This window comes from Vicugna pacos, chromosome 16 (genome assembly GCF_048564905.1).
Source record: "Vicugna pacos chromosome 16, VicPac4, whole genome shotgun sequence".
Classification (NCBI taxonomy): Eukaryota; Metazoa; Chordata; class Mammalia; order Artiodactyla; family Camelidae; genus Vicugna; species Vicugna pacos.
The window spans coordinates 58641552-58666913 of record NC_133002.1 but is presented as its reverse complement, the minus strand read 5'-3'; the positions used below and the strand labels follow the sequence as shown (position 1 = coordinate 58666913).

At 43.0% G+C, this 25362-nt stretch overlaps 1 protein-coding gene and 1 long non-coding RNA gene across 8 annotated transcripts in view; one reads left to right on the top strand and one right to left on the bottom strand.

The window, feature by feature from the left end:
* Positions 1–277: 277 nt before the first annotated feature.
* On the bottom strand, positions 278–8677 carry LOC140686354 (uncharacterized). 3 transcript variants are annotated; one of them, XR_012060105.1, is made up of 3 exons: positions 8568–8677; positions 7821–7922; positions 278–544 (listed from the first exon to the last, which is right to left on the bottom strand). It is a non-coding gene; the product is annotated as an uncharacterized lncRNA (long non-coding RNA). The 3 variants fall into 3 exon arrangements; XR_012060104.1 differs by lacking the exon at positions 278–544 and adding an exon at positions 4308–4529; XR_012060103.1 differs by lacking the exon at positions 278–544 and having other exon boundaries at positions 7783–7922.
* Positions 8678–8746: 69 nt separating this feature from the next.
* The window catches only part of RNF157 (ring finger protein 157), a 69703-nt gene continuing 53087 nt past the window's right edge, over positions 8747–25362 (top strand). For 4 of the 5 annotated variants that reach the window (XM_006199414.4, XM_072939619.1, XM_031685776.2 and 1 more), the window contains exon 1: positions 8747–9090. In XM_006199414.4, coding sequence (XP_006199476.1) covers positions 9003–9090 — 88 coding nt within the window. In that variant the 5' untranslated portion in view covers positions 8747–9002. Of the gene's footprint in view, positions 9091–19499; positions 19709–25362 lie in introns of those variants that run through there. The other variant, XM_072939620.1, reaches the window with a different exon arrangement.

Below are 25362 nucleotides of genomic sequence, written 5' to 3'. Positions count from 1 at the left end.
GTGGGGGAGGAAGGGCATGAGCATCATTTCTTTATCCACAAAAAACAGTACAGGTCCTCAAGTTGGTGCAGAGACTCCTCAAATTAGTCAGGTTAGGCTAAGCAATGCTGATGTAACTACAACCCTACCATCTTAATTCTCACCCAAGAAAAGTTCTCTGCCATTTGATGACTCTCCAAAAAAGACTGCCCTCTGGACAGTGATGTAATGATCGATCCAGCCCGTGGGAACTTCCACTGTCTTATAGCTCCTAGTTGGCAGCCTGCATCTGTCTCCGGTTTTTGTAAATAAAGTTTTATTGGAACACAGCTGTGCTTATTCGTTTGTGCATCAGGTGTGACTGCTTTCCTGCTACAGCAGAGCTGAGTAGTTGCCACTTGGACCACAAAGCCAAAAAGGTTTCCTATCTGGCAGCAGGCAATGAAAGGGCTGGAGGGTTGAGTACTGGCAAGTAAATGCAGCTCTGCTCACGGTTCATTGTCTAGGAGACTCTCGTGGTCTCTTCTAATTTCCAGGGGCCGAAGAGGCTGATCCTCCGCACACCCTGAAGTAGAGAACAGCGGGTTGGTGAACATCAGCCCTGAGCGAACCACCACCGTGCGGCACCCCCACAGGCACCAGGCTGCTGGGCAGTGAGGGTGAACCTGTTTTCACTTGCTTATCTCTACATCCTAGAGTCATAGAGGGAATTTAAATGGACCAGGACTCAGCAGAACAGGGGAATGTTGGGAAAGTCTGGGGTTTCTGATGAGATAGTGTTTGATGTTTTGGAAACTTTCAGGAAAACAGGAAACCAGGGTATGCTGGGGGGGGAAAAAGAGGGAAAGAAAGTTCTGGAGGAGAAGCATTTGCTTAAAGTAAAGCCCCTGGTGTTTTTTTTTTTTTTTTCCGAGTTTGGCAGTGACAGGTGCCTTCCTCCTTTGGGAATACAGGGCACCACAGGGTGAATGATGAACGTGTGCTATTTCCTGACCCAAAGAGTCCACGGCACACAGATCACTCTTTGGAGCAAGCGGGGTGCTGTTAATAAACACAAGGCAGTGTTCCGCATAAAGAGGAAGGAAGTGCCTACTGAGAATGAGAGCACTGGGTTGTACACAACAGAATTGGGAAACCACCAGAACACGGCTTGTCACCAGCGATATCTGTGCCCATCATGCACTGGACCCTGAGAGTAGTCACAGAAAATCCCGTGACCTGCCCTCGGGGAGCTTCCAGACCAGAGCTGCCCCAATGACCAGACTGTGCAGAGCCCAGTCATCAGACGGGATTGTGCAAGGAAACAGGGTGTCTGTCCAGACTTGGAGGCAGTTACAAAGCATGAGGTTCACTGAAGTGTCTATAGGGGAGTTTAAGGCCAAGAAGGACTTCCACAGACAAGAGGAGAAGGGTGGTGGTGGTCACGGGGCTTGTAGGAAAGTGGTCCTAATTCAGATAAGGAGATGATGTGAAGAAAGCGGGTGGGATAAGGAAAGCAGATTAAATGAGAGAGATGAGGTTAAAGGGAGGAGGAGAGCGGTCCCCACGTGTTGCCCTTTTCCATAGGTGCCACCGCTGGCTTGGTGATGAGCAGTCCTGGCCCGGGGACAGGTTTTCCCCCATGGAGGCTGCCAGGGCAGGCAATCTGTGGGTAAGACCTGGGGCTTTAGGCTCAGGTGAAACTCAGGCAGGTTCCTGCTCCCCTGGTTGAGTGAGCCTCAGTTTCTTCATCTAAGACATGGGAACAATACTTATGGGTTGCTTTGAAGATGAAATGAGATCAGACGTTCAAAAGTGCTCGGACGAAGCTGTTGCTCAAAAACAATATTCTTTATAAGTATTTAAATAGTTGTTTTCCTTTCTTTCTTTTTTCCTTTTTTTGGCGGGGAGGCTATTAGGTTTATTTATTTTTATATTTTTTTATTATTACTTTTTTAAACAGGGGTACTGGGAATTGAACCCAGGACCTCAGGCATGCTAAGCACACAGTCTACTGTTGAGCTACACCCTCTCCTAAATAGTTGTTTATTTAATGATTCTCTACACGTAGGAAACAATGCACTGTCAAATCCTTCTGGCGGATTCGAAGAAACCCTAAGACCAGAAGTGTGCTGGGAAACTGGCTCTGGGGAATGGGGGAAGCCCTGATTTGCAGCCTTTGATGGTTTCTGTGGTTTAACTAGTCCCATTATAGCCATTTTCAAGCTACCGACAGTTTAACAACTGGCTGGCAAAATTCCGAATGATCAGTTCTGGACAGCAGGCCCCAACCCAATGGGCTTTCTAATGAGAACATGACACATAAGTGAAGAGTTAACAAGAGTGGTTCATAGACACACATCCCCAGTGCACAGAGGGCCGACCCAGATGGCAGGGGCTCGAGGGCCCTGAAGGGTGGCATTTGCTTCCAGCGCCATGACTGGGGCTGCTGCATTGTGGGGAGAAGAAACAGGTACAGGCTGCCTTTTCCTCTGGCGGTTCAGTATCCAACATAAGTGTACGGGGGAGGTGTGTTCCCGGCATTCCGGGTTCCAGTGGGCGTGGGAAGATGATGTCTCAGGGGAGCCAAACCCCTGGGCTCTGCCTTCAGCCAGTGGGGCACTAACTTCAGTTTCACCATTACCTGATGAAGGCAGGGTCTCAAGTGCACATCCTGGCTCAGAGGCCTGGAACTCCGGCTTTAAAAACTTTTCTTTTAGAATCCAACTGCTTTGTAACAGTTATTTTTAATTTAAAAAAAGTACTTACTAAGCTATGTGCCAGGAACTGTGCTAGGGCTTCACAGAGCTTGGCTAACTGGACGTTGCTGTTCTCATGTTCATTTACAGAGGCGGAAACCAAGGCTCAGCAAGGTTGAGGAACCTTCCCAAGATATACAGACATAATAGAGAAGAGCTGGGGGTTTTTATTCTTATTTTTTATTGAAGTGTAGTTGATTTACAGTGTTATTTTCAGGTGCACAGCAAAGCAATTCATACATATATACATATATTTTTTAAAATTTCTGTTTCTTTTCCATTACGGCTCATTGCAAGAAATTGAATATGCTTCCCTGTGCTTCCCAGGAGGTCCTTGTTGTTTATCTGCTTTTACGAGCTGGGTTTTGAACATTGTTCTGTTTGATTCCAGAGCCTGATATGCTTTCTGCCTTTGAGAGCTGGGGATATCCTGCCTGTGAGTATCAAGTGAGTTACACAGAAAATTATTCATGCAGTAAGACTCCTGAGAAAGAAGGGACAAATATGGGCCATGATTCTCAGAGGCAGCTTCATGGCAAAGGTCAGATTTCAGCTGAGTGGGATTGACCTTGGCACAGTGGGTGGCATAATCAGAAAGGTTTTTCAGGAGCAAACACATAAGCAGGAAAGACAGCTCTTTTCGAGCTACAAGCAGGAGTTTATTGGGAAGCAGAGAGAGGAGAGGGCTCAGGGATAAGACATCTGCCTTGTGCAAGGTAATAGGGAGCCACTAAAGGTATATGGGCAAGAGAGTAACAGAATGATGGCTGCATATCAGGAAAGTGAACCTGATTTTCAGGACGGATGAGACGAGAGAGCAACAAAAGGCAGGAAAACCAGAGAGGAAGCTAGTGAAACAGTCAGACCCCTTTTCATACACAGATTGCATCTAGGAATATAAAAGATAACAGTATGCGACGAAACAATATAATAAATATACACTTCGTGGTGTAGAAAAAAGACCTGAGGCTTCCAATAGTTTACCTGAGAACCACAATAGTAAGCAGTATCTCTGCTTGTTACTGTGTCAGGCTTAACACACAGCCTTTGAAGTGCTCTGATGAGGATAGTAGTTGTCGCTGAAATGAGCACGCAATTAGCTCAGGAATCAATGTGTCTTTGTAAACGGAGTCACTGAATTGGCTGGAGCTCAGACTTGAGAAGGGACGCACTATTACTGTGTCTCTGACACTTTTAACCCACTTGCCGAGAATCCTATCTAACCCTCGGTGGCAGCTCTCGCTCACTCCTCTTTTCTCATCTGCCCTTTGGTTCCCCTGCCTGGGAGGAGTGAAATGACCTATCCAACCTCAGCACTGGCTTCAGAGGAGCAGAGGGAGGGCGAAGGGAGACACCAGCTGAGAGCAGCTCTCTGGCTTCCTTATCTCAAGTTGAGCACAGTAATTAGACAACTTCTGCGTGAGGACGGTTTATCGCGGATCGTGGTACTATCATCACAACAGGTGAACACACATGTGTTTGTGCTGGATTTCTGAGCTCGTTCCTTGAATTGATTTGCCCTTTATACTGGCTCTAGAAAACAGCATGTCCCGCAAAAAAAAAAAAGAAAGAAAGAAAGAAAGAAAGAAACCAAACCAGCAGTACCGGTTTCCCACAGCACGACGAGGCCCAGTGCACCGAGCCTGGGATTCCTGAGTTCTGAGCCGGGCTGCCACTGGCCTGGCCTTGGGCAAGTCCCTTCCCCTCTCCAGGCTGCAGCTGCCTCATCCGTCAGGTGCGGGGCCCTGGACTAGACAGGGTTTAGGCTTCTTCCAGATCTGATGCTCCAGCCAGGACTCACGTTAAGAAATCCTGGAGAAGGAAGAGAATTTGTTCTCGTGTTCTTCCTCTGATTTTCTAAGTATCCGCAGTTGAGCAGAGAGGTGTGGAAGCTGTCACCACGCTGCCTCTTCCACATTCTGGTTTCTCTGGGTAGCAGGAGACAGACGCTGGGCTTTTTGCCTGCCTGGAGTATTTCCCTGAGAAGAGCACAGGGGGCAGCTGATCTACACTGGGCTGAAATGTTAGTGGCACCTTCTTTCACACTGACTTGATCACACAGCATGTGCAGCTCCAGGTGGGACTGAGCTCAAACCAAAAGAAGAGTAGGCAACTGAAGGCAGAAGCCAATGTACGGAAACAAGCTTCCAGGCGCTGGTATTTGAGAGAAACGATCTGGGACCAAACTAAAATAAAGTAAAGCAAAGTCAAATGAACTCTCCTATTTTCTTTAAACCAGTCCTTGACTGGGATTAATGTCCCAGGTCCCTCCTTTCTTCAACTACCAGATGCCTGGGCGGCAGGGCTGGAGCTAGGGTGAGGCAGTGAGGCCTGAGAGTAATCACCCACTTAAAGGGTACACCCCAGGCACCTCAGTCTCCACACCCAAGCCCGGCCATGCTGGGCAGTGTAAACATTGTCTTTCATTTTGGTCTGAACTTGAAAAGTAGATTAAGAAGCTACAAACCCAACTGAAGTCTGCAGCGTTTGAACAGTTTCCCTTTGTTAGCCGCACACAGCTGAGCAGGAAATTAACAATGAGGAATTCACACTTGGCAAGAAGCGAAATATGAAAGGCTGATTGCTGATTTCCTAGTGGGCAAGGTTATTTTCCTAAACAGAGAGCCTGAGGTTGCCAGAGGAACCGTTTGCTGGGTCCCAAAACATTTAAGATCAGGCCCCTCTGTCAGCATCAGGCCCCAGCACCCTGATCTGGAGCAGGACGTGAAATTCTCTGCTGGTGGTTTTAGCTTTAATCCACTGAAGCCACTGACCAAGGACTGAAAGGATCAAGGGCTTTGTGTGATGACTGGACCTTCTCTTTTGGAGAGAGTGCACTGAATCAGAACAGCCAGGGCTCTAACCTTCCCGCCCCTCTAGCCCAGGCAGAAGGGCCAAGCAAACAGCCAAGAAGGGGCCTGCCTTTGCCCCTTCAGGTCCCCGAGGCACCCTTCACCCTGCTGCCTTGGGAAAACTGTGCTACATACAGGGCAGTGTCTGCCAGCTCTTCGCCTGCAAGCTCTCCCTCCTTCCTGATACAGGAAACTGCGTATCGTTGAAACGACTGGATGTGTTATAAAGGTGGAAAATGCACATCTGAGCCGAAACCGGGACAGCCAAAATGAACAAAATTAAAAGCTCAAAGGAACTAGCTGACCTAGAAATTCCTCGTCCCTATGCTCCCCCTCCCCCCACGCTTCTCCTTTCTCGCTTCGACCCAAGGTTGAGAAGAAGGGCTAGGACCCGATGAAATACGTGGCTTTTCCCTCCCTGCCTCCCTTGGAGGCTTAGAGGAAACCCCTAGGACTTTTAAATGCTGGGTTCTCTGCTGGGATTCTCCCAAAGGGCTGCATCCACAGCGTGGAAATGGATAGGATGCCTCGAGGCGATTTACACAAAGGATGCAAGGTATTTGCATGTCATTTCCCTATGCACACTGTGCCACCCCTCCCCAGACCATTTCTTCAAGTTAAAAGTATTTTTATGGCTCTCTAGACGGCACTCATTTCTGAATTTTTCCTCTTGTCTGTGCCATCTTCTCCCTCCGGGCCTCTCCTTGGCCCAGATCTCTGGCAAGGGAGTCCAGAGGCACCAAGGAAGGACCTGAGAGGAATGCAGGACTGGTTTCCCCCCAGAGGCGGCTGATCCAAAGGTTTGCTTATCTCGCCTTCTCCCTGAGCACTGGCTGAAGTTCTCTCTTCCAAAACTGTAACGCTATGTGATTACATTGTAGACAGTAGGACTCTAACTCAATTCACAGAAAGTCTCTTTGATCTAGAATTTTCTCTGAACTACCTCCATCCCTCTCTCTCCTGCCTCCTGACCCCAGGCAGCTTGTTACTGTTCTCTCTTCTTTTTTCAAAAACTGAGTCTCGATTCACGAATCACTGCCAGTGAGGACTGGGCTATTTTACAGACAGGGATACTGAAGCTTGCTCCTAAGGGCTTAGCCCAAAGTTACACGACTGATGAGGGTCTTGATTTGTCCAACTCAAAGTCCAGTGCTCTTTCTCTGCCTCAGTTACTTCAACTGTAAAATGGGGGTGTTAATAGCATGTACTCCATAGGATGGCTGTGAGGGATGAATGCTTTTTTTTTTTCTTGTTTTTGATTTTTTATTTTGAGGGGGGAGGTAAGTAGGTTTGTTTATTTGTTTATCTATTTTAATGGCGGTACTGAGGATTGAACCCAGGACCTAGTACATGCCAAGCATACACACTACACTTGAGCTGTACCCCCCGACCCGGGATGAATCCTTTAATATGTGTAAAAGTGTTTAAAATAGGGCCTGGCACGTGAAGGGTGTTCAGTAAACCCCCACTAATGTTATTGTGCTGGGTCTTGTGTTTTACTGGTCTGAGCACTGGATTCATGATCCACTCGTGGGAAGAGGAACCAAGTTATCAGCTTGAGGAGTGTGATCCCAGATGGGGAATGAGTGAGCCCATTTCCCAAGCTCAGAGCAGGCTGAGGTGGGACAAGAACAGATCCTTGCAAGCAATGGGACAGAGCCACATCCCACGTGGAGCTGTCTGAGACAGACGTGGGTAAACCCATAAAGGGGACAGCGCCCCCTTTACAAAATGCTGAGGGCAGGAAAGACAAAGACTTCTAAACAGAGGCCGAGATTATAAGGCATGCTACTCTGTGATGTGCTGAAGGCCTTCTGTTTTGAGGAGGTTCTAGATTCTTCATGACTTGTATTTTACCTTTACCCAGTAATTACAAGGTGGGGCCTGTGTGCAGTGAAAGAAGTGTCAAGGAGGTCACAAGTTCCCTCCCAAAGGCATGTCCAAAAGACTTCTAGTGGTCAGGGCCAGGGGCTGGAGGGAGGGCTCTGGATTCCACCAGGGAGCCCTGCTGTTTGGGAGAAGCTGCTCATCTGCCTGTCTGCGCCAGGAACTTGCCCTGCCACTCAGGCTCTCCTCAGCATCAGTTGATAAAAATGACAGAGATGTGTTCCTGCCATCCTGCGGACCTTGATAAAAACCAAGGCAATTGGGGGTAGGTATCTTTAGCATCACATCTGAGGCTGAAATGAGGGCGATGAAAAATACAAAGAGAATCAGGAAAGAGTTAGACTCTATTAAATGGCTTTACAACCTAATCAAGGGAACTCGACACCCCCAAACTGTACTCTGAACGTTGTCCAGAAGTTGTTGAAATCATGTTCTAGCCGTTGAAGTTTCTGCTGATCAGTCCACCCTGTCAGAAAAAAAACACCAGACCCACAAATAAAATAAACGGTTTAAAACACAAATGTCTGTAATTAAGCTCTGGAGTGATGTCTTCTGCCTGTCCAAGCTTCCCACTGTATGTGTGCGTTTTCATCAAAAGAGCCCGCACCCCCTACCCGCTCGGCAGGGCCCCAGTTGCATTTCCCTGCGTTCACTCTCTTCGCTTGCAGGCCTTGCCAAAGTTTCCGAAAGGTGAAATCAGATGCTGAACGTCTTGATCTTATCCTAGGTTGATGATCTCCTAACTTCAGGGCTACATGAGCTGCCCAAGGGACCCATAAACAGAGAGCATGGATGGAGTTCAGCTTTGAAAGGAGCTACGCGAGAGGGATGGCGACATCGTCCTTGCGGGTCAGCAGCACTGCCCAATCTCCCCGACCCCTGGGAGCCCCCCCTGGGGAGCCCACTCGAACTGCCCTGGCTGGAGGGCTGAGGGCGCCGCTCAGCTAGGCTTCTGACCATTGGCTTTGGCAGATGCTGAGGATGGGGCTGGAGAAGGCTTCCCCCAGGCGGGGAAGCCGCGTGCGCCTTTTGGATGTTGGGGACAATGAGGAGCGAACTGCCGGCCCCCGGGGCCCGGCGCGCCGCGAGCAGGCTGCTCCCGCGGGCTCACCTGAGTGGGGTCAGCAGGCTCTGCCGGGCGACTCGCCCTCGGCCCCTCCATCCCGAGGGGGGACGCGAGCCCCTGGCCAGCCCCGTGCGCCCGGCGGCCGCTCCGCAGCGTCCCGCCGCCCATTGGCTGGCGCGGCGCGGTCGCTCCCGCCCCGCCCCGCCATTGGCCGTGGCCGCCGCGGTCCCCGCGCGCGAGCCGCCGCTGACATCACAAGGCCTGAGGCGGCGGCGGCGCCCCCGGCCCAGCCCGCAGCCCCCTCGGCACAGGCGCCGCCGCGGGGCCCGGCGAAGGATGGTGCGCGGCGCGCCGGGGGCTCCCCGCCGCCAGAGCCGCAGCGCCGAGACGGAGCCGGCCGCGGTGGGCAGTCGACCCCCGCACCGGGCGCGGGGCGAGCGGCCGCGGTGAGGCGCCGAGGACGGCGCGGGCGCAGCGACCATGGGGGCCCTGACCAGCCGGCAGCACGCGGGCGTGGAGGAGGTGGACATCCCGTCCAATTCCGTGTACCGCTACCCGCCCAAGTCCGGTGAGCACGACCCGGGGCTGGGAGGAGGTCGGGATGCTCCCGGGCGGGGACTCCGGGGGTCCCGGAGACCGAACCACCGATGTCCCTGCAAAGTGATCTTGGAGGGTGGGAGGTCTTGGAGGAGGCCTGGAGGGGTGCTTTAGGGCCTTTGGCGGGGTCGTAGAGGTGGGCAGCCTCCCCGCCGGGGGACGGGAGCGGCCTGCACACATCCGTCCTGTAACAGAGACGTGCGCTCTGGGGACTGCAGCTCCCGAGGGGCGGGGTGCCCGCCGGCCGCAGCGCTGCGTCCATCCCTTCCCCTGTGGGAACGGGAGCTGAGGGTTAAGTAAGATGGTCTTGGCATCTGAAACGGGCACCTGTGCTAGGTGCCCTGGTCCACACATCCAGGCCTCCGGAGAGGGAGGGACAGGCACAGGTTTGAATTAGGTTTCTCGGGGGATAGCTTCCATTGCCCACTGGAGGATGGTAGCGGAAAATGCCTTTGCGGTGCTGGTGCTTTGCAAGAGACTGTCAGGAGAAAAAAAAATGTTCAACAGAAATGTTGGGAAATCTAAGTATCAGAGTCACTGGGCTTGTCGCTTTGTCAGAGTAGTGGCAAGCCTGTTTTTTTGGAATGAGGATAGCTCAGAGACAGGGCACAGGTATGTAAAATGTATAGAGGTACTATGTTTCCAAAATCATTAACAAGATAAATGTCTCCAGCCTCTGGTTTGTAGCATAAATGTTGAAAGTGGAGGGGGATTTTGATAGCACAAGAGAAGCTCACAAGTGGATTGAGGACCTGCCGGTTCTGAACGGCTGGTGCATGACTTGACTCTTTGCTCTTCATTTTTCATTGCTTTCCGTAAGACTTTTGGGGATCCATGGCTGCTATCTTCTCTTTGACTTAGGACCTGATGAGGATGTTGGTGATCTTGGAGAGGTGTCAGAATTGCAGCAGTAGAATAAAGACATGCTAATGAGATGAGCTGGCTTCTCAGCAGTCTGTCCAGTTTGTGCCAGGTGAAAGCAGGGACCAGACAATGAACCTGCACCCTGCAGAGTCTCTGCCAGACTTGTATTGCTCACTGCTCTTCGTGCCAAAGAATGAATCCTTGCAGAGACGAATATGCTTCAGAGCTGCTTTAGAACAGTCTAAGATAAAGGCGTGGGTCATTAGTGTTTTAATAAAGTTCTAGCTAATTATGACTCTACGAAACCAGTGCACAAGGAAGCATGTGTTTTGCTTTTTAGTAGACAAAAATATGCCTAAGTGTCTGTGGATTTTTCTTTTCTGAAATCACTTAGCTTTTATTGATCAGGATTTGGAGCATGTTTTGCTGACCTTGGAGTTTTCAGAAGAGTTTGCTGCTCCAGAAGAGAATTCACCCCGCCTTTCAATATGAGAATTAGCCTTCACTGGAAGGCAATTCCCCAAAGGATGTTAACACAAGTATGAATCTTGGAATGATGATAATTAAAGGGTAATGGACCAAAACTTTTCTTAAGCAACACGCTGAATACCTACGGTCTTAAATCATCGTCTCCACTCCACCAATCCTTTGAAAGTTTTACCTAATGGTAACTTATTTTTGTTTGTTTGTTTGTTTAGATAATGGTAACTGATTTTTAATCAGAGCTTTTGTATCAGAGAAATCTTTGCAGCAAGTGGACCAAATTATGTGTACTGAAGGTAAAACAGAAAATAGGAATCAGAACTTTCATGTCCCTGTCAGCAAACCTTTGAGTCCTTGAAACTTTGTGTCCTTGCGTGTATGCTCTAGTCTAGAGGCACCTCCTTTTCGTTACTGTTGTTGTGGGTTTGGGGGGGGGTGATTAGGTGTATTATTTGTGGTACCGGGGATTGAACCCAGGACCTTGTGCATGCTAGGCATCCCCACCTAGAGACACCTCTTATCCTTCACCTAATCTTGAAATTCACCTGGCTTTTCACTCAACTATAGTATTTTAGACCCAAAAGATCCTTCCAGAGAATTTGGCCCCAGACCCACTCATTTGGCCAGGGTTACCTGGCAGGTGAGCGCTCTTCTTCCTAAACCATCAGCCTCTCTGCCTTTCTCGAGGAACTGGATTTTGAACTTGTCCTGGATGATTTGTGGAATGAGGCTGTTCTGCATCAGAATTGAAATAAAACTCAGGGGTCTGTCTCCCTGTTGCAGAATCAGACTGGGTTGATTTTGAGGACTCCTTCACTGAGTACTGATAGCAGAACAAAGCAAATAGCAGGTGACTGACCTGGCTCAGCTGAGACCGCCCTCGGGCTCACTGGGAAGTCTCTGTAACTCTAACGCCTTGGAATAGTTGTTTCAGCGAGCAGCACGGTCACGTCTCCCTTTAATGATGGTCACAGTGCCGAGCAGAAATTGCTTGTGTGTGTGTGTGTGTATTTTTTCAAGGAACCCCCAAGTTTTGTATGCATGTTGAACTGGAAAAATTTCGAAAGTATTCAGAACAGCTGATTTCATGCTGGAACATGAGTTTGTAGTTTTTCCTTTTTCTTTTTTTAAATAAAGGTAGGTGAAAATAAAATAGCCCCAAATTATTTAGAATTATTTACGTTTTGAATAAGTAATATAACCACACGGTTTGAAGTTTAACAGAATGAAAAGGCATACGGTGAAGGTCAAGTTCTCACTGTGGTTGTTCATCCACCCAGTTCCTCCCCACACCCCTCCTGTATCTAGGTAACCACTTCTGGTTTCTTTGGAATTCTTCCAGAATATCTTGTGTAAATATGAGCGTAGAATGCTATTTAGACTATTCTGCCTTTTTTTCACTTTCAGAGATATTGGGGATCTTTTTATATTATCTCCATGTTGAAGAAGGTTTTTTGGTGGTTGTTCTTTTTATTAAAAAAACAGCTGTATAATATTCCTTTGTGTGCACTTGCCACCCATTATTAACGTGGTGTCCTATTGGTGAACATTTGGGAGGTTTTTTTCCCCCCAATCTTTTATTATTGAAAATTATGCAGCAATGTTATATATATGTATGTTCTTAGGTGGTTTTTTAGCTTTGTTAATAAACACATGAATATTAATCATTTAAATTACAGAAGGTATGATGGGCGTTTGTTTCTGTAGAGTATTTCCACATTAGCATAGAAAGCTATTTTTAGTACTATTCTGCATTTGTAGTTTTTAAAAACATTTTTATTTATTTTTATTATTTTGGGGGGAGATAGTTAGGTTTATTTACTTAAATATGTTTAGGAGGAGTCCTGGGGACTGAACCCAGGACCTCGTACATGCTAAACATGCACTCTACCACTTGAGCGATACCCTTCCCTTAGCTTTGTAGTTTTTGAGTTAGAAGCCATATGTGCTTTTAAATCCTTCTCTGAGATCTTTGCTTCTTTGAAAGCCCACGATCATTTGTTCAGCAAAGGTATGGCTTTGCCAAGGTGGTTGTTTTTCTGCACGCGTGCCCATCTTTAGAAAGGGGTTCCCCATGTTGATAAGAATCGTTAGGTCTGCTTTGTTTTGTTTTTTTTCGGTCTGTTTTCTCTATCCAGGTAGAAATAGGCATACTATGAAGACAATTTAATTCATGTTAATTCAGGACCTGATAAGTCTGTTTTTTTCTCTCTACCTATGTGAGCAAATTGGAAAATGGGAGCAGCTCATTTTGCTCGGGTGTTCAGAGGGAAACCTGTCACAGAAATTCAGAATGGGAATCAGAGTCCTGAGCAGCTAGCACCACCATTATCCAAATTTTGGTTATATTGGATGACACATAGGCTTGCCAAGTGGTCTGTCCTAGGGCAAGAGCAGTTTTTAAAGCTTGGACCCGGAGGGTACAGCTCAGTAGTAGAGTGCGTGCTTAGCGTGCATGAGATCCTGGGTTCAATCCCCAGTACCTCCATTAAATAAATAAAATAAAGCTTGATAATAATAAGTCTTTGCCTGTCAAATAGAAAAGTTTCTCTTAGCTTTTAGGAGCATCAATTTCATGTTAGTTTTGAAATTTAAAAATATGGAACTTACCACAGAATACAGAACTATTTGATTCTGGCCCATTTTAATTGATCTGTGAACGAAAATTAAATAGATTTCTGAAATTCATAGTAAATACATTCAATAGCATAAAAAAAACACTGAATGTTGCTCCATTTAATAATGAAGTCATCAAGATCAAGCGTTCAAATGCCAGTATTATTTTTTGAACACTTAAAATGCAATAATTCTTCTACTTTCAAAATCTCCAGGGTTTTTGCTTTAGTTGCACTTTACTTCATTGAAAGCAGATTGATTTCTTTCACTTCCTGATTTTGTCTTAAGATTTGGGGCCTTTGGTGTCCGTATATGATGGTGGTTGTGTTCTTTGGTTCTTTAGCATCTTTCTTCTCTTTCTGTTTATGACCATCTAAGCACATTATTGAGTGCCTACTGTATGTATCGTGCAGCGTGCTCCACACCGGTGTATAGATTCTCATCCTGTGATTTTGATGCCTGTGGTAAGTAGCAGGACAGAAGCCCTCAAGTCAGTCAACTTTGTAATTCATGTAACTCACAGAAGGGAGGATTAACAATACAAGCTGCTTGGCGGCTGTATCAGCCAGAGGTCTCCAGTGAAAGAGAACTATTTCGTGATAAATATATATAATTGGCCCTCGTTATTGTGGGGGCTGGCAAATCTAAAATTTGTAGGGCAGGCCAGCAAGCTGGAAACTCAGGCAGGATTTCTATGTTATAGTCTTAAGGCAGAATTCCTTTTTCTCTGGGAAACCTCAGTTTTTGCTCTCAAGGCCTTCAACTAATTGGAGGAAGCCCACCCACTTTATCAAGGGTAATCTCTTTTACTTAAAGCCAACTAATTATAAATGTTAATCACGTCTACAAAATACCCACCTCTAGATTAGTGTTTGGACAAATAACTGGGCACCATAGCCTAGCCAAGCTGACACATAAAATTTAACAATCACAGTGTCTTCTTATTTTAGCAAAATATTCTTGCTAAATAGGTGCTGAGCTTAAGTTTTCAGTTGTTGAAAGAGTGCCTATGCTGTGAAAACATATTTTTAAAAGTCTACAAATTACCAGTCTTTAAAAGTCATTATTTAGAAATTGTACTTCTTCCAAAATTTCAGCGCTTATTGTCTAGTGTCAGAGGTAGAATGCAAGCATACAGAGATAAACAAGACTAGAGAGTAAGCTATGACCAGGTGGGATATACTGCAGGAATGCAAGGTTGGTTTAATATCTGAAAAAATCCATCAGTGTTAATACACCATATGAGTAGAATAGAAGAGATCATCTCAGTAGGTGCAGATGGAATATTTTATGAATCCAACACCTATTTGAGATGAAAAACACTCAGGAAACTTAGACTAGAAGAGAACTTCATCAGTCTGATACAGGGCATCGATGAAAAGCTCACAGCTGCCATCATACTTAATGGTGAAATACAGAATGCTTTTTGGCTAAGATCAGGAACAAGGCAAGATGTCTGCTTTCAGTATTGACTGCAGATTCTCACTAGTACAGTAAGGGAAAACAAACGCATTTTAAAAAAATTTATAAGGCATCCAGATGGTAAAGGAAGAAGTGAAACTCTCTGTTCACAGATGGCATGATCCAATATATAGAAAATACCAAGGATTCCACAAAAAGACCTTACTAGAACTAAAGAGCTAGGAAGTTTGAAGATACAAGACCAACATACAAAAATCAATAGTATTTTATATATAAGCAATATCTGAATATGAAATTAAGAAAACAGCTTCATTCCCAATAGCATCAAAAATAATACAATTCTTAGAAATAAATGTAACATAAGAAGAATATGATTTGTACACTGAAAGTTCTAAGTTGCCGAGATTGATGGTTTAACTAAAGACATTTAAAAAGATCTAAATAAATAGACATTTCACATTCATGATTAGAATACTCAATATTGTTAAGATGCCAGTGTTCTCCAGAGTACATTCTCTGTCAAAATCCCAACAAACTTTTTTGAAGAAATTGGCCAGACAATTTAAATTTGGACACACAAAGGACCTGGAATATCCAAAATGATTTTGAAAAGGAAGAACAAAGCTGGAGGATTTTCACTACCCAATTTCAAAAATTACTATCAAGCCACAGTAGTCAAGACAGGGTGTGATATTGGCACAATGAGAGGCATACAGATCAATGGAACAGAACTGCAAGCGAGAAATAAATCCTTATATTTATGATCAGTTGATTCTGAGAAAAGTGCCAGGACAGTTCAACAGGGAAAGTTTTGGTTTTTCAGCAAATGGTGCTTTGGACAATTGGATATTAACAAGCCAAAAAATGAACTTAGACCATTTCTTTATATTACCAAAAATTAACTCAAAATGGATCAGGGAATGAAAACATGACCCACAGAATGGGAGAAAATATTTGCAAATCATATATATGGCAAGGAATTTATATCTAGAATATATAAAGAACTTGTACAATTCAGTAACAAAAAGACCATCCAATTGAAAAAGGAGCAAAGGTCTTGAGTAGACATTTCTCCAACAGAGATATACAAATGAACAAAAAGAGCATGAAAAGGTGCTCAACGTGATTAGGGAAATGCAGATCAAAACTACAACTAGATACCACTTCACACCCACTGGGATGGCTACGATTAAAAAACAAATAACAAATGTTGATGAAGATGTGGAGAAATTGAAACCCTGGTACCTGTAAAATGGTGCAGTTATTTTGGAAAACTGACAGTTCTTCAAATGATTAGTCACTTTATAACCCAGCCATTCCTCTCTCCCAGGCACGAAAAATGGGGAAAAAAATCCACATCAAAACGTGTACATGAATATTCATAGCAGCATTATTCATAATAGCTAAAGGATGGAAATAACCCAAATGTCCATCACCTGGCAAATCAAGCAACTAATAAAATGTGGTAAATCCACACAACGGAGTGTTACTTGGCAATAAAAAGAAATGAAGTATTGATACTTGCTACAGCATGGATAAAACTTGAAAACATTAATATTAGGAGAAAGAAGCCAGAGGCAAAGGCCATATATTGTATAATCCCATTTATAGGACATGTCCAGAAGAGGCAAATCCAGAGAGACAGAAAGTAGATTAGTGGCTGCCAGTGGCTGGGGGAGGGGGAGGAAGAAGTGCCTGCTAATGGGTTGCTTTCTGGGATAATGAAATTTTCTAAAATTAGGTAGTGGTGAGAAGTTGCATAACTCTGTGAATATACTAAAAACCCATTGAATCGTACATTTTAAATAGGTGAATTGTACGGTATGTGAATTATATCTCAATAAAATTGCTTTTTAAAAATTTCAGTATTTTATTGAATTATAGTTGATTTACAGTGTTTCAAGGAAACAAGAAAGTGATTCAGTTATACATAAATATTCTTTTTCAGATTCTTTTCTATTATGGTTTATTACAAGATACTGACTATAGTTCTTTTGTGCTGTACAGTAGGACCTTATTTACTTTATATAAAATAGTGTATATCTGTTAATCCCAGACTCATAATGTATCCTTCCCCGCACTTACCCCTTTGCTAACCAGAAGTTTGTTTTCTATGTCTGTGAGTCTGTTTCTGTTCAAAATAAGTTCACTTGTGTCATTTCTTAGATTGTACATGTAAGTGATATCAGATGATAATTGTCTTTCTCTCCCTGATTTACTTAACTTAGTATGATCATCTCTAGGTCCATCCATTTTGGTGCAAATGGCCTTATTTTGTTCATATTCCATTTTGTGTGTGTATATAGCTATACCACATCTTTATCCAACAATAAAACTATTTTTCAAATGGTCCTAAATTCAAGAGCTAAAACTATAAAACCCCTAAAAGAAGACATAGGAGAAAATATTTATTTGATTCAGATTGGACAAAGAGTTCTTGGATACAAAAGCACAATCCATAAGAAAGACAACGGGTAAATTGGATTTCTTCTAAATTAAAGACGTTTCTGCTTCAAAAGACAACATTAAGATGAAAAGACAAAGCACCTTCTGAATGAAGGTATTTGCAAAACACATAGATAAAGGATTTGCATCCAGAATATATCAAGAGCTTTTACAACTCAGTATTAAGAAGACACCCCAATTTAAAAAATGGACAAGAGTTAAATAGACAGACATATCACCAAAGAAAATATAGGAATGGCCAATAAACACACGGAAAGATGCTTAGCAGCAGCAGTAGTTGTTAAGGAAATACAATTAAAACCACAATGAGATAGCATTTCACAACCACTGGGATAGCTACAATTAAGAAGTTAGTATCAAATGTTGGTGAGAATGTAGAGAAGTTGGAATCCTTGTGCATTGCCAATGGGAATGTAAAATGGTTAACAATAACTTTGGGAAAGAGTCTGGGAGTGTCTTTCAAAGTTAAACATAAATTTACCTTATGATCTAGCAAGTCCACTCCTACGAATCTATCTAAAAGAAATGAAGACATGACTGGGACATTGTGCTGTACACCAGAAATTGACACACTTTAATTGACTGTACTTCAATAAAAATTTTTTTGAAAGAAATGAAGACTTATATGCACACAAAGACATGTATGCAAATGTTCATAACAGCATTGCTCATAATAGCCAGAAAAACTGGAAATAATCCAAATGTCCATCAACCGGTAAATGGATTAACAAAATGAGGTATATTCATACATTGTGATGCTATTCCGCACTTTAAAGGAAGGAACCATGGATGCAGGCTGCACGACACAGATGAACCTCAGAAACACTGTGCTAAGTGAAAGAAGTCAGATGCAAGATGATGTTTGTGTGAGTCCATTTATAGGAAATGGCTAGAAAAGGCAGATTTCTAGAGATAGAAAGCAGAGCAGTGTTTGCCTGGGACTGCGGTGGGAGTGGGAATTAGTCGTGGACTGGCACGAGGGAGGCTTTTGGGGTGGTGGAAGTGTTATCAGCTGGATTGTGGTGATAGCTGCCCAAATCATTGAATTGTACAGTGGATGAATTTTATGCTTTGTGTCTTATACCTCGCTAAAGCTGTTTTTAAAAAAATAACAGTACAGAGGGGGTTATGGCAGGTAAATAAAATAAAGAAATGAGCTTGATTACAATAGGTGGGGCTCTTGGGGGCTAATGGCTTTCAAGGTAGACTTTGAAGGCAGGTAGAATTCTCCAATAGCCTGGTATGGAGAACAGTGTTAGTTATGGGTGAGGGTCGCCAATGTTCTTGATAGATTAACAGGTAGAAACCAAAATTGAGAGGAACCAAATGGTGTTCTCAGGAAGATAGGTCCCTGAGAGGGATAAGATGTGGAGAAAAAAGACTGGAAGCATAGAAGTTAGCTAGGAAACTATTACCCAATAACTCATTATAATTGAACTTGGAAAGAGCTGAGGTCTTGATGGGGATGCTTTGCACAAAGCACATGTTTAGTGTTTTTGTAGCTTTGATGCCTGTACCATTTTAAACCTGGGTCCCCGGGGAAGTGCAGCACCACTGACAGAAATGGGGGATCTGGAGTGGAAATTGCTCTTGAAGTAAGTCCCATACGTCAGCCGGGGCTTTACCACTCCTCAAAGTCTAGGTAAATTGCATAGAAACTTACCTATTCCCCAGGATCCGAGCACAGACTTCCGATGCCCCCTTGGAGATTTCTGTGAATTCCCAGGTGACATGTTAGGACCACGTTGGCTCCTGAGCTCTAGCTTGCTGTCTTTGCCCCAAACAAATGTGACAGCCGTCCATTATTCAGTTTCCCAAAAAATTCCACTCACATAAGGAATTCAGAGTGTGGACTCTACTGAAGATTTGCAGGGGTGGGGTGATGAAGGTGGGGGTTACACTGCAGAAATACAAACTCTCTAACTGTATGCCAACTAGGGAGTTTCACTGGCTCTTCAACTCACCAGCCCTGGCCCTTCTCTATCTTAATGTGTCTTTCCTCTTACCTTTCCTTTTTCGGGCTCTTCTTTTCTTTATTATTTCCTCTAAGAAGGAAAACAAATTACAAAGTAGTTTGAGTGCCATTAGCAAGCAACCAGAGTAACCATACTCTTGGTGTGTTGATCTCCATTTTCATGAACATACATTCCAAAAAAAAGATGGAGCCTTCCCGAAGAGGAGTTCTGGTGCCAGCTCTTAAGATAAAATGCCCTTCATTCCACCTCCTTCCAGAAGAAAAACTTATTCATTGTTTGAGGCACAAAAAGGAATATTCAGGTGAAAAGATATGGCAGGCGGTTAAAGATTTGGACTGAAACTCCAAAGAAAGATCAGAGACAAAGGTTTGGGAGTGAAGGATGGGTAAGGAGAAGCCAATGTGTATTAATTGCCCACTGGGCCTTGCCAGCTACATGCATGTTATCTTACTAGATCCCAGCAGTAATTCATGGAAGAGGTATTGTTAGCTCCATTTTACAAATCCAGACACCAGCGCTCAAAAAAGTTAAATAATTTGTTCTAGGTCACACAGGTAGACAGCAACATCGGAATCAAATCCAGCTCTGCCCAGAGTCAAAGCTTGTGCTTTGATGATGTGAGGAAGAGAGAGAGAAAGAATGAAAAAGAGGAGAGGACTGGGTACTTGGAGACATGTCCACGTTTGGAACTGGATGGAAAAATAGGGTGAGATGAAGGAAAGACTCAGAAATTAGTGTTGAAGTCTTCTGAGCATTGATGAGGTGAGGGCAATGTAAGAAAAGGCAGTTGGTTTGGTTCAGCTCAGTGGTGGGAACAGCTGTAAAGATTTGAGGAGCTGTTGGGTGTGGGGTGGGAGCAGACGGAGGATGGATGCATGGATGGGTGGATGCATGGGTGTATGATGGATGGATGGGCGAGTGGGTGGGTGTTAGGACATGGCTGATGGAACTTGTTTTTGCATTTGTTTTTTAAGTCAGGGAGAAAACACACTTGTAGAATGAGGCAAGGAAAAAGCCAGTGGGGAGAGAGGAATAGAAATGTTGACAAAGAACGCTGGTTGCTGTTGAGGTCTGGAGGAGGTAGAGAGCGCTGGGAATGAGAACCCAGGCGAAGACGTTAACTTTGGAATGGGGAAAGGAGACATACCTTCCTGAGACTGGAAGAAAGTATGGACAGAGATACAGGGAATTTGTAAAGCATTGAAATTTATGTAAAGGAGAAGGGTTTTAAGGGAGGGCCACAAAGTAGAAGGAAGACAGGTTAGAGGGGTCAGGGTTGGGGACTTGAGAATGTGGGAAAGTTTTGGATCCACTGATGTGTGCCTTGCTCTAAACACTGTAAAGCTGCAGTTGTTAACACTATATTGTACTGATTCAGAATAGAATAGCCCAGATCTAGGTCCTATATAGCATGATAAAAACAGTTTTCAAATTAGTTGGGGGAAAGGAATAGTCAATTAGTGGTGTTAGTAAAATTTCCTACTTGGAAAAAAAAAATTAAACCCTTATGCCACATAGTCCACAAGGAGAAATTCCAGATATAAAAAAAATAGAGGGAAAAAAAAAAGCAAGCAAGCAACATAAGCTAGAAAGAGTAGAGAATATTTATCAGTAGGGAAACAGTTAAATCGGGGCACTCAGTGGGATGACAGTGTAGTGGTGAAGACCATACATGGGCTCTGGAATAAAAATAGCCAGATTTGGGGCCTGGCGCTGCCTCTGACTAGCTGTGTGACCTTGGACAAAGTACTTAACTTCTCTGTGCATTCGGTTCCTCTTCGTTAAAATAAAAAAAAATTGGTAAAAACCTACCTTGTACGGTTGTGAGGAATAATCTGTGTAATGCTTGTTAGTACAGTGCTATTACAGAGTGAGCCCTCAATCAGGGGTTATTATGTAGCCATTAACAATGAGGTCAGTCCGTAAGTACAGACATGGAAAGATGCCTACAGTACATTAGGGGGGAACAAAAGCAGCATGGAAGATCAATATGTGTAATATCCCAATTAGGGTGAAAAACAAAATAAAGCAAAACAGAAAACCTGAATGTGTTTATATGTGTATAGGAAAATCTGGAATGCATCAAACTGATTGTTAATAGTGGAGTTACTTTTAAAAAAAATGGAGTTACTTTTCATAGGCTAGGGTTGGATTATCGCTATTTAAATTACATACGTCTATGTTTTAATTTTTTTTGCAAAAGGCATGTATTGTGTAATTTTTAAAATAAGGAAAAACATGAAGAAGAAAAGCAGCTCTGTAGCATCAGAATTGAGTTGAACAGTTAGAGATGTTTAAAAACATTATTGTTACTTTCCTTTTATTTTTGTGACCTAAAGCTGAAAGTATGTTATTCAGATGTCACGTACGTGAAGATTTTTAAAATATATGAACACCTGAGAAGATTTCCGTAGCCAATCTTCCCATATTTTAACTTGGTACTAAGTTATTTTAAAATACAATTCCATGTTCTACAGTAATCATGTACATAACTCCATTAGTCCAAAAGTAAATAATCAAAGATTAGTATTTTTCACTTATAGGCTGCCTAATTTATTTTACTGTGACCTCAGTAGAGAAAAGTATAAAAAGAAGGAATGATTGATTACAGATCTTGCAATAAAAACTCCCAATTCACAGGTCGAGATTTGCAGATACGGACTGGTATATATAAACTAGGTCAGTAAGTTTACACTGTATAGCACAGGGGACTATATTCGATATCTTGTAGTAGCTTATGGTGAACAAGAATATGAAAACAAATATATGTACGTTCATGTATGACTGAAGCATTCTGCTGTAACCAGAAATTGACACAACACTGTAAACTGACTGTACTTCAATAAAAAATAAATTAATTAATTTTAAAAGCTCCCAATTCACAAGAGATAGTGGCTAAAATAAAAAATGTATTTTACTTGGGTTTTCTTCAGCAGCAGAGAAGATTAGCTTGACTTCTGCACAAAGATCACACACAAATTCGTGAAGCTTCCCATATTAAAAAAATTATATATATATATTAATATATACTGTAATAATATATATATATTTGCATCATCATTTACTCTACACAAATTATCTAAATTTTATTGCTTGCTCAACATCTTTGAATTTTGTTTGTTAGTTTTATAAAATATAGAGTTTCCTTGACTTCAAAAACTTTAAAATTTTTGACTTGCAATCACGCCATGACCTGACAGTAAATACATTGCCATTTCTTGGAGGTCTAAACAGTTGGTTTTTTCCCCCAACCCTGTTTCTATAGACAGACCGTATTTTGGTAATAATGTAAATTTGGAAAGAAAAGTTATTTTAAAATTAGAATTTTTGTTTGCTAACATTTAGTGTGCCCATTAAATACAGAGTCGTAGAAAATTGGGAAATGGGTTTAGTCTCCCTTTACTGTGTGATGTTATAGTTCATAGTGTGGTGGCAAATATCAGAATATCTAATTGAGGAAGACATAAATTGTGGAACCCACTGAGCAATATTTAATTTCGCTTTGATGTTAGAAATATGCTGAATAGCCTAAATCATTGGATAAATTATTTGAGATAATGAATTCTGAGATTTTTCCTTTTGTTTACATGATGAGTAACAAACTGTTGTATTTTTTTTCCATGAATAGTTGAATAAAAGAATGTAAGTGGCTGCCTAAAATTTTTAAAATATCAACTGCCTGTTGAAATAATATTTTGGAAATATTGGGATATGGGAATATCCAATATTGGGATAAATAAAATATATTCAGTTTTTTTGCTTAATTTTACTTTTCAAATTGTGGCTGTTACATAATTTAAACTTATATATATATATGGCTTGCATAGTGACTTGCAAATGTATTTTGTGTCCACGTTTTTATACGTGGATCTGGAAGAACAGTACTATTATAATTTTCTTCTCTTATAAGTAATTTGATTTTTTCTGTCTGGATGCCTTTTTTTCTTTAATACTTTAAAAATATATATACTGAACTTGTATTAGTGTTGGTCATTCTGGGCCATACCTTATGGGTTTTTCCCCTTGATATTTATTTTTATTGTGGTTAAACATACATAACACACTTACCACCTTAACCATTTTCAAGTGCACAGTTCAATGTTAAGATCTCTAGAACTTTTCCATCGTGCAAAACTGAAACTCTATACCCATGAAACACTAGTCCCTCCCACTCACACCTTCTTTTTTAAATATAATTTGTGTATGATGCAGCTTCTTTTTTCTCCCAGCTTTATTGAGATGTAATTAACATATAACCTTGTGTAAGCTTAAGATGTACAACATGATCATTTGATCTGCATATCTTGCATAATGATTACCACAAGGTGTGTCCCGCAAAGAATTCTGAATAGGAGTTTTGGTTAAGAAATTGTAGCCAACTAATAGTGGGGAACTAGTCATGTGTGTGTTTTTCCTATTAGCAAATAGGCAAGGAAGTGTTTCAGTGTAGTTCATTTTCCTACCATTTCTGATTTTAGGGAACTGTTCACACTCAGAAGTAAACATGTATATGAATTGTCCAAAAGACGTTTTTCCCCCAGGGATTGTTGGTGTTGTTTGCTGTTGGTGCCCTCTGACGTGGTGGCTGTACGTCACTGTGCACCAGTCTGCACCTCTGGGCAGCCTGGGCAGACAGAAAGCTCGACCCAGCTGGTTTGTTTTCTCATTGGGGCAAGTTATTAGAGAGGTGTATTCCAAAGAAAGGAAAAAGCAGCGTTTTGGTTGTCTTAAATTGAGTGTTCCTTTTACCTGGTAAGGCCTGGGTCTTATAAGTGTGCCCGGGGAGATCCACTCTTCACAGAAATGTGGCATTGACTCTTCTCCTGAAATGAAAAATCCTCTTTGCCTAATTCTAGTTCTTTGTATATTTGTGCTCTTGATTTTTTAATGATAGGCAAGACTAGAATTAGCTCTACCTTACTTTCTGGATAATTTCTTTTAATATCATGACCCCCCCCCCAAAAGGGTATTTCCAGTAGAACCCTGTCGTCTTCTTTAACGTGTTAACCCCCAAGCTGTTAGTGTAATTCTCTTGCGACGATCAGTCACTACCACGTGTAAGCTGATTATCCGTGGATTGCACTGTCCCTGCGTCCCTCACCTGACCTGCTCACAGGTCCTGGAGACTCGGCGTGTCCCATACTGAACTCAGCGGGGACAGCTCCGGGCACCAGACCTGCCTCTCTCCGTTCTTTATGCATGATCGGGGCAGGCCACGCGTCAACGTGAAAATCTTTCCCTTTTCTGATTTCACCTCATGTATGATACATGTCTCATTTCTAGTGTATAGAAATTAGTACATTTTACTAAGGTTCAACAGCAAATGACAAATTATTCTAGATGGCTGCTTCCACTTCAGGCAGCTAGGCACCTCCCCCTCCATAAATTATGCACTCGGAAAATCGGGCTAGCAAGTGCGAGACATAAATAATTGATAATTAAGCTTCCCCTAAAGGATGACTTGCACTGTTGTGTCGCTGCAGATGGCTGCGCTGTGTGTTTTAGCTTTGATGGGTAACTTTCAAGGGTTTCTCAAGTGATAGCTCGGGTTTTGGTTTGCTGTTCCCCTCAAATAATTGTTTCGCTGCTCGTTGTTTAATTAAAGGATTGCCTCCCTTTGTAGTGAATGACGTTCTCCACGTTGCTTTGTTGAGTAAGTGTTTCTAGCCCAGAGTGGCTCCATGGGTAGAAAATCCAGAAAACGAATAAACGAATATTTGGTTCTGTTAGAATTTTTTTTTTCTGTTAGAATTTTCTTCTCTGCCTTCCTCGCTATGGCTTCTTCATAGGCTGAAAGTGCTGAAGCTCTTTTTTTTTTTTTTTTTTTTTAGAGTTTGCTGTAAGCATTTATCCCAGTCGGATGACACATAAAGAATACTTTTGCCGATTCATAACTTCTTTGTATTTATCCAAGAATTGGGAAAACAAATTAAAAAAAAAAGAATTGGGGTATATGAGAGGTATCAATAAAGTATGTTATTTTGTGAGTCATTCACTTTGAACAGCTTACCTTTTTGGGAGAATTATATTATAGAAATATGGGTTAGGAGGCATTCGTCTAATCATCAGATTTGGAAAGTGTTCCCAGGTGGAATGTGCAGTGTTACCTGAGCCTCCCTTGGTCACTAGGTTCCATCACATCCTGGCACGGCTCCTCCGTCTGTCTGGATAAGGCAGATGGAGATTCTGACCCTGGCTGCTGATTGCATCCGGTTATTGCAGAGTTGAAATATCCCTGCCTCCTGGCTGGTCAAAGTGGGGCAGAGAGAGCCTGCCATGACTGACGTCCCTGCTACCTTGGCCATTGGTACTGTGAATGAATTTGAGAAATTCATTAGGCTTATGAAAATCTAGGCAAAGAAATGCACGTGTGTGTATGCATGCTGATACCTGCGGTTAAGATTCCTGATGACATG